The 9,180-nt window shown below is 57.6% G+C and overlaps 1 protein-coding gene across 1 annotated transcript; it reads right to left on the reverse strand.

The window, feature by feature from the left end:
- Positions 1-426: 426 nt before the first annotated feature.
- On the reverse strand, positions 427-7,853 carry LOC129082973 (V-set and immunoglobulin domain-containing protein 10-like). Its single transcript, XM_054588789.1, is given in 11 exon segments — positions 427-953; positions 1,474-1,625; positions 1,847-1,960; positions 3,769-3,814; positions 3,816-4,066; positions 4,287-4,565; positions 5,027-5,281; positions 5,731-6,015; positions 6,175-6,468; positions 6,870-7,715; positions 7,811-7,853. Coding segments are annotated over 11 exon segments (2,634 nt in total). The 5' UTR covers positions 7,851-7,853; the 3' UTR covers positions 427-881.
- Between the last annotated feature and the right edge of the window lie 1,327 nt (positions 7,854-9,180).

Here is a 9,180-nt window from a genome sequence, read left to right on the forward strand (position 1 = left end):
GGAGAAAAAGAGGGAGAGAAACACCGATATGCAAAAGAAACATCACCAATAGGCTGCCTCTTGCACACCCTGAGCTGGGGACCTGGCCTGCAACCCAGGCGTGTGCCCTGACGGGGACTCGAACCAGCGACCTTCCTGTTTGCAGGCCGGTGCTCAATCCACTGTGTCACAGCAGCCAGGGTTAGAGAAGCATCTCCCAGGATGGTAATGGTCAACTTTACACTTGAGAAAGGAACAACACGGCAGAGAGTCCTGCTCCAGACAGAGCAAACTCTGGGGGCAAAGGCCTGGAGGCCAAACGAAGTGGCAGCAGGAGTGCCTGTGCGGCTGGAGTGGTGAGGATCGGGGCGGGGGGGGGGGGTCACAGAGGCGGATGGAGGCCGATCCACAAGGCTCTGAAGGTCACGATGAGGAATTTGGACAATATCTGAAGTCAATGGGCAGCCACAGAAGGGCTTACGAGAAGAGGGATGTGTACTCTGATCTGTTTTAAAATGGAGACTCTGGGAGCTGGGTGGGTATGGCCCGGAGGAGGCAAGAGTGGACATAGGAAGACTCTTCCAGAGATGAGGCAGGTCCCGGCTCTGGCTCAGAGCAGCCCAACAAGCCTGCCTGTTCGCGGCACAGTCCGCACATCTTGCCAGCTTGGTGGTTGGCGAACCACACTGTTAGGGCAGCAGGAGTCTCCCCAGCCCAGGAGTCCCACCTCCTCAGTTGCACAAATACAGGTAGAGTCTTTGGAGGTGAGAGAGGGAGACAGAAAGTCTCACTTTCTGAGTCTTCAGTCACAGTAAGACAGGGAGGCCTTGCCTGCTGCTGAGTAAAAACAGGAAGTCCTGAGCAAAAAGTCCTGCAGAGAGCACGCCACTCATTAGCCGTAGTCACACCTGTGTGGCTGCGCGAACAGTCTTCAGGCCCCCAGCTGGAGGGATGACGGGACTGGGGCCGGCGGCCTGGAAGAGAGCGGAGAGGTAGGGGACAACCGCAGGGGCTACACTGGATGCGACATGACTCACCCATTTCTATAGCACTGGCTCTCATTATTCAGAAATTAGCTGGGGTTCCTCCATTTGCAAGGAATAAAAAAATGTCTAGCCACCCTTGGTGAGAGAGAAGACGTGCAACCACCCCACTTTACCAGCGAAAAGAAATGTCATCCCACTTTGGAGAGGAAATGGAAGTTTTGCCCATTTGTATGGAAAAGACAAATAAAGGAGGTTCCATCTTAATCCTTTTGGGGGGAAAAACCCCAAGGGACATTCCTTTTGGAATGTCACTCTTCTTTTAAAATAGCTAAACGTTGGATGGGAAGCCCTGTCCAACTTTTGTATGTTTTTTAAAAAGGACAAAATTTTACCAGGATTGTAAACCAACAAGTAAAGCTGGAGGAAGAGAACTCAGACCACCTCATCTCCCTGACTAACAAAAAAATTCCACCCTCTCTCGGGAGGTCACTGGGCCACGCACACTCACTTGGTGGTCCCTGGTTGGGCTGGGGTCCTCCAGGGGGACTTTAAGGGGCAGAGGCTGTGGAGTCTCGGGATCCACACTCTGCATCTTCTTTTCTGGTGGCGGGACCGCAGGGATGAAGGTGGGTAGCTGCTTCTTTTTCTTGAGAGTCTCTCCTGAGAAAGAGAAAGGAAGAAAAGAAACGTGATTGGCCGCTCCAACATGCCTACCCAGCCAATGGCAAAGGAAGCTGGGCTGAGAGGTGGGGCCTTTAATCTGATTGGCTGATATGGAGGGAGAAAGGTCCGGACATGTGACCTATAACTACGCTGATTGGTTCAGCCAGGCGTCCAATGGGGTTTTATCTAGGGACTCTTCCTGTTGGCGCCTCACTCACCCCGAAAACGACGCAGGCAGCAAACGCACAGGACGGTAAGTGCTACCAGGAGCGCCAGGCCCAGCAGGGAGCCCAGGACGATGCCGGCGATGGCCCCGGGGCCCAGGGTGGGGCCTGGAAGAGACCAAGAGGAGGAGGATAAGGGGAGTGAGAGCCAGAGTTGGACCAGTTTTCTAAGTCCCCTGTCCCAACTCTCTCAGAACCCAGGAATCTGGGACCCAGCGCTCTCAATTCATTCAACGTTTACTGAGTGACCATCACGTGCCCAGCATTCTACCAAGTGATGAAGGTCCATTCCTGAGCGAACCACGATACCTACTCTCGTGGGGATTAATTTTAGGAGGAATCAGAAAGGAACGGTGCCCATAAATAACATAAAGACAGATTGTAGTAAAAAGAAAAATGTGCTAACATAGAAATAATGGGAGGCGAGATGATATTTACAAAGGGTTGAGGAGGGCCAGTCCCTCAGGAAGTAACATCTGAGCAGAGACCCGGAGAGTACCGCGCCACGCACGCTAAACGGGGGGAAGGGCGTCCCAAGAAGAGGGAACAGAAGATGCAAAGGCTCAGAGGTACAATAAAGTTTTCTGTGTTTAGTGAAGGCCAGTGTGGGTAGGGGACATGGAATGAGGGGGAAAGAGGTAGGCAATGATGTTAGAGGTGTTAGCAGGGGCCAGAGCCTAGGGAATCTTGAAGCACTTTATGAATCACAAGTGACGCGATGTGACTTCTATGACTCTGGCGTCTATGTGGCAAAGAATGAGTTGTAGGAGAGCAAGAGGGTACATAAGGAGACCAGACAGATGAATGGCTGTTGCAGCCCAGGCAGAGGACGTACGTATCTGACCAGGAGGTTGGAATGGAGACAGAAAGAAACGGATAGATTACAAAAGCATTTTGGAAGGAATGTCGATGGGACCTGCTGGTACTTGGAATGTTCAAGGTGACTTTGAGCATGTGGGTGGTGCCGCGGGAAGCTGGGTGGGAGAAGGAGGGCGGGATGCAGCCTTGGCGAAGTGTCTTATGAAGAAGTGTATTTTGGACATGTGGAGTCTGAGGTGCCAATTGGGCATCCAAAGTGAAGGTGTCAGGCAGGGAGGTGGCTTTTCAAATGTGAAGTTCAGAAGAAAGGTCTGGGCTCCGGATCAGACAGTTGAGAGACATCTGAGTCATACTGGTATTCAAGGCACCGAGAGCGCACGGGGACACACAGAGGAGACGTACAGGTAAAGCAGTGGTCTGAGCACTGAGCGCCGAGAAGTCCAACACTTAGAAGTTGGGGAGCGTCCTCAGTTGAATTCTGTCTCCCCCAAGACAGACATATTGACATCCTAACCATCAGTACCTGTGAATGGGATTTTATTTGGAAATAGTCTTTGCAGGCTGTTTGCGGATCATTCTGAGTTGACCGCATCTGCTCTATTTCCAAATAAGACCACGTTCACAGGCACTGGGGGTTAGAGTGTCTATATTTCTTTTGGAGGGAGACACAATTTACCCAATTAAGTCAAGACGAGATCATTGGGGTACATCCTAACCCAATAGGACTAGTGTCCTTACAAAAGGAAGACAGAGGCACACACAGGGAGGAAGGAGGAGTCTTTGGGAACATGGAGGCAGAGACTGGGTGGATACGGCTGCACACCAAGGGACACCAAGGATTGACAGGCACCGTCAGAAGCTGGAGGAGCAAGTAAGGCTGCGACCCAGAGACTCAGAGGGAGCACGACCCCACTGACATCTTGATTTTGGACCTCTAGCCTCCAGGGCTGTGTGAGAATACATTTCTGTGGTGTCAAGCCATCCACTGTCTGTGGTTATGGCAGCCCCAAGAAACTAACCCAGGGAGGAGGAGGAGGAGCCAGTGAAACAGACAGATCGAGGCAGCCCAGGAGAAGGGCAGGACAGCCCCAACTCACCAACACTGTAGATCCGGCTTTGGGATGGCCTCCCTGGCTGGCCCCCCCAGGGTGGGCACGATACGCAAGGCCCAGGTCCCAGGGTTCTGGGGAGGGAGGGGCACCACGGCTGACCGCTCCTGAGGCCCCAGAATGAGCAAGGAGACCCAGCCCTGGTAGACGATGGCTCTGCTCAGGTCAGGCCCCTCCGCTCGTGCCTGGATCTCAAAACCACTCATCACGGCTCCGCGCTCCACATCCCAAGTCAGCACTGCTGCATCTTGGGCTCTCTGCAGCCTCCACGAGGAGATGGAGGGTCCTGGAGGGAACAAGGTGGGGGTAGGCTGGATTTGTGGGTCCTAGATGGGAAAGGGAAAGGGGCTGCAGGCCTGGACTCATAGTTCCCAGGGGAAAAGGATCTGAAGACCCAGACTTCTGAGCCTATGAAGAAAAGGGGCAGGGGTTCTGGCATCTTGGGTCTGAGGGAGGAGGGGCTGGGGGACCTGAACTTCTAGATTCTGGGAAAGGACAGAACTCACCAATGAGAGCGATCTGGTCACCCCCAGCACCCAGCGCCCCACTGCACAACACGGAGTAGTTTCCAAGGTCCCAGTCCAGGCTGAAGTTGCCAATGAGGAGCCGCCTCCCGTCTTGGCTGAGTCTCAGGCGCCCACCACTTCCGGGGACGAAGGGCCGCCCCTCCCTGGCCCAGGATGGTTGTGAAGGCGGCAGACAGCCAGAGACCTCCAGCACCACCTCTGCCTCCCCTGACCGTGTCTCCTCCACCACTGGATGCAGCAGCACCTTTCGAGGGGCCTCTGCAGGTGCAAGAAACCCCGTCAAGACATTGCCCTAAAGTCAAAGAACAAGTCCTGTGCCCTTTGGTGACGCAAGCAGCAGTGAAATCTCTGCACCTTAGTTAAATGAGGAAGCACCATCTATTCCCTCTCTCCCTCCCTCATTCATTCATCATCTAACTCCCTTAACCAGGACTTATTAAGTACCTACTATAGGCCAGGTCCTGGGCTGACCAGGTCATGTTGTTCTCAACGATTTATTGCTCTGAACACGTGTCTGTCCTCCTCCTGGGTCGAGGAAAGAACTTTTTGTCCCTGTCCCTGCTTCAGGTATAGGAAACACCTGGGTCCTTTTGTAGAGTTAACGACAAAGGAAACCCTTTTCTCTGGAGTTAAGAAGTGCTCCTTTCTCATGTTCGAAAGGAGCTAAGAAATGCCCTGTTCTTCTCAGGAAATGGGAAAAAAGTCCCACCGGCTCTCACCCGGCGTGACAGTGCAGGTGCGCGTGGTCACCAAGTGTCGAGCGAGGCAGGTGACTGGAACGCCGCTGAGCCGGGGGTGAGCAGGGACAACTGCCAGGAGCGAGGAAGACGTCGGCCCCGCGCGGACGCCCTCGGGGAGACCCTGGAACTGCAGGGAGGCGGCAGGGACCCCACCGGGCCAAGAGCAGCGGAAGCGAAGGCTGCGGTCCCCGGGACCCCCTTCGACTGAGCACTGTGGGGACCCGGGGGGTAGATCTGTGGGGCGCAGGGAGAGATCAGGGAGTCAGCCTCTCTTCCCTCTCCCAGTGCGTTCACTCCTCCGGGTCTTCACTAAGCTCCGCCCCCTAGGCGCTGGCCCCGCCCCCTCTCCCAGTATCCGCGCCCCATTTACAGGGAATCTCCGCCCTTTCTTGCCAGCCCCATCCCCTCCCGAGTATCGCAACCTCTGGCTGTTTCCTCCTCTTCTTCAGAACATTCCCGCCGCTTTTACCGGGAATCTGTTTCCGCTGTGGTCCTAACCCCTGCACTATGGCCACACCCCTTCTCAGTGACCCCACCCCCTTTCCCAGTATCCCAGCCCCTCTCTAGTTCCGTCCCTTCTCCTAAGAAACCTCGCCCCTCCGCGTTGGCCCCGCCCCCACCCCGGCGGAGGCCCTGTCCTGTCTAGGCCCCCAGACGCTCCTTCCCGCCCCGGCTGCGCTCACCAGCCACGGTGACGTTGAGCAGAGAGCGGCGGCGGCGGCCGGTGCGCGGGTTCGCGGCGAGGCAGGCGTAGGTACCGGCGTGGCCGGGCTCAACCGCGGGCAGCAGGAGGCGCGGGCCCGCGGGCACCGCAGCCTCGGAGGGGTCGGCCAAGCTCCACGCGATGTCTGCTGGAGGCCGCGAGGCGGCAGTGCAGCGCAGAGTCACGTTGCTGCCCGCGGTGACATAGAGGGCAGGGGTGGCGTCCCGGTCCGAGGAGATCGCGATGATCGGGGGGTCCGGGCCGTCTGGGTCGAGGGAGGGGTCGGAACCACGAGTGTCGCGGTCACTCAGGACTCCTCCAGGGCCCCCAGAGACTAGACCGTCAGCACCCTCTTCCCCAGGGACTGAGGAACCTGGGCTCCCAGTTCCCTGCCCCCGACCGGAGTCATCCCCCCCCGACTCACAGAAGACGCTGACGTCAGCCGCGGCTTCCGTGTGGCCGAAGGGGCTGCGGACTCGGCAAGTGTACCGGGCATGGTCGCTGCGCACGGGGCGCGCGATGAGCAGCTGGTCGCCCTCTGCGCGGATCCGAGGCAGCTCCGCTCCCTCCGGGTCCGCTGTCTCCAGGGAGCGCCCGTCCCGGCTCCAGCTTAGCTCCCCGCGACCGGGCCCCCAACCCAAGCAGCGCAGCCGGAGCTCAGTCGCCCCCTCCTCTGTCTCCGGGGCCTGGGGCTGCACGGACAGCTGGGGCAGCGGCTCTGGGAGAAGAAGAAAGTGCTCAGGCCCCGGGCCACCTTTTCCCTTTTCCCCACAGGACTGCAAGCCCCAGGCCCTCCACCTCCTACACACAGTGCTCCCAGTCCCAGGCGGGGCTTCCTCTCAGGCCCAGCCCTCTTCTCACAGACCCGTGAGTCTGAGTCTCCCGAGTCCCTGGAGAACTCAGAAGTTGGGGGCCCCTCGGGAGTCTTGATCCCCAGGCCCAGCTTCCCTCAGGTGCCCCGATCTTGGCCCCAGACCCTTTTCTCCTCCCTCCCAGAAGTCCTCTCTCTTCTGTCCCCTTCTTCAGGGGAGAAAACGCCCTCAGAACAGCAGTGACCTGCCCTAAGGTCTGGCAAAGCAGCACTTACAGCCTGTTTTCTGGACCTCAGCGCCCACTTACCATATACACCCACCGTGAACTCCCGAATCTGCCGAGAGACCCCAGCACGAATGACCTCAGCCGTGTAGACTCCAGCATCGTCCAGCTGGGCTGAGGCGACTTCCAGGCCCCCTCGGGCCTGGTCAAATCGTAGGCGATCTCGGTGAGCAGGGTCCAGGCTGATCAGAGGGGCCCCTGGCCCCAGGCCCCCCGCTGCCAGCACCTTGGAGCCCCGGCGCCAGACAACCAGAGGGGCAGGGGGGCCGGGGTTGGGGACCGGAACCAGGGGGAGTTGGATGGTGGTGCCCACGAGCACGGCAAGAGGGCCCCCCACCTGGTGGGGGAAACTTAGCTCGAGGGGGGCCTCTGCAGGAACTTTGAATTCGGGGCGCTGGGGAGAGAATTTAAGATCCAGATTCTCTGGGGAAAATTTAAAACCTGGGCCCTCTGCGGACACATTCGCATCAGGGACTTGAGCAGAAATGTCTGAAGTTGGCTTCTGAACAGAAGAAGAAGGCTCCGAGTCTTTGGCCAGAACTTGAGACCCCGAGATATCAGGAAGTACTTGGGAACCAGAGATCCCAGAGACGGTGGGGTCCGCGTCCAATTTTTGGTCCTCAGCAGAAACATTTGACCAGAAGGACCCAGTTACACTGTCCAAATTCAGGTCCTCAGGACTCCATTTGGAATGGGGGATCGCAGCAGTGGCTCGTGAACCTGGAGGCTGATCCAGAAAGTTCTGCCTGGGGGGTTTGATGAAAGAAATATTCGAACCGGGGCCCTGGAAAGAGCTTTCTGAGTCAGAGATGAAATCAGTTGGCTGAACTCCAGAAGGGGCTCTGAGAGGGAGGACACCTGCTCCGGAGGCTGCAGAGGAGAAGAGGGGAGGGCGCTGAGGGGCTGCTGAGAAGGGGAACCAGTGGGAAAGGGGAGGTGGGAGAGGGGTTGAGCAGGAGACTTACCCAGGAGCAAGAAGAGCGGCAGAGCCTGTGAGGTGTCCATGGTGCTGGCCGCACCCCGGCGGAGGACACTGGAGTGAGACTCGGGGCAAGTCCAACAGGACTGGTAGCTTCCTGGGCGGGGGAAAGGAGCCAGACCCAATGGGAGGAACCAGGATCCCTCACCCCAATCTGGTGGCTGAGCCACCCACCCCACCCCGCCGGTCCTCAGCAGCTAGTCTCATCTGAGGGGAGTTCCAGCCTGACGCCTGTCTTCACACCCCCAGCGGGGAGGAAGTGACAGCTGAGTCCCAGCTGGAAGTGTGGGAGCGAAGCCAGGAAGACTCCCTGGAAGAGCATGAGGCAACCTTTCAGAGAGTCCCACCTTTGATGGCCATGGCCTCGGCTCAGGCGTCCTCCCCCCTCAGTGTCGTGGCTTCGGGTCCACTCTGTCCTGCCTGCAGCCTCAGACGGGGGTATACCCACATCTGGCCCTGTTCCCGCTCTGCTCCAGACCCTCCCATGATTTCCTGTTGCCCTCAGGACCAAGTCTCAAGTGGCTATCTCCCACCCAGCCATCTCTTCGAAGACCCAGAACTGCATCTTCAAGTCCCCTGGAGACTCCACGCCCTGCACCCCACTAAACTCAGCACCTTCCCTCTAACCAGACCCTCCTCCTGGATTCTTCATCTCCACCACAGTTCCACTTGTGCAGAGGCTGGGGAGCCTTCCTCCACCTCACCGCTTTGAACCTCTGCATCCCACCCTCCTGCCTCCTGCACTTGTTTCATTTCTTCTCCTCTCTGCCCACTGGCCAGGCCCCAGCATAAGCCCCGTCCTTTGCCCCTGCCTGCTCGCTCAGCCTTCTGTCCTCAGCCTCATCTCCTACAGCCTGTGGATCCCCACATGGCCCCTGAGTCTACACCCAGAGCTGCCTCTTCCCCTCCCCGCTCACAGCCCTCCCATGGCTCCACAGGGCCCTCAGGAGGCATCCAAGGAATTCCCAGGCCCTGTCTAGACCCACACACTCCACCCACTTCCTCCTCCCTCTAGCACGTACTCATTAAGCACCTGCCATTCTTAGGCCCATCTCACCCCTTCCAGATTTGCAGTTTCCTCTGCCTGGAATGCTCTCCCTCACTCCCCGCCCTCCTCCAACCTGGCTGAACCACAACTTGTCCTTCAGGTCTCTTATTAAGAACCAAAATAATAATTACCACTTAGCACGCACCAGGAACTGTGAAAAAAAAAAAAATGTTTCGCAGACATTATGGGCTGAACCCTGCTAAACATCCCAAGAGCTGGGTGTTTATCATGCAGGGGGCGGTGGTTCAGAAAGGGACCTGCAGGAGGTTGCACAGCCAGAGGGAGAAGCTGGGTGGCTTCAGCCCAGG

Source organism: Pteronotus mesoamericanus, unplaced genomic scaffold (genome assembly GCF_021234165.1).
Source record: "Pteronotus mesoamericanus isolate MK-2021 breed Mesoamerican mustached bat unplaced genomic scaffold, CSHL_Meso_final scaffold_137, whole genome shotgun sequence".
NCBI classification, from domain to species: domain Eukaryota; kingdom Metazoa; phylum Chordata; class Mammalia; order Chiroptera; family Mormoopidae; genus Pteronotus; species Pteronotus mesoamericanus.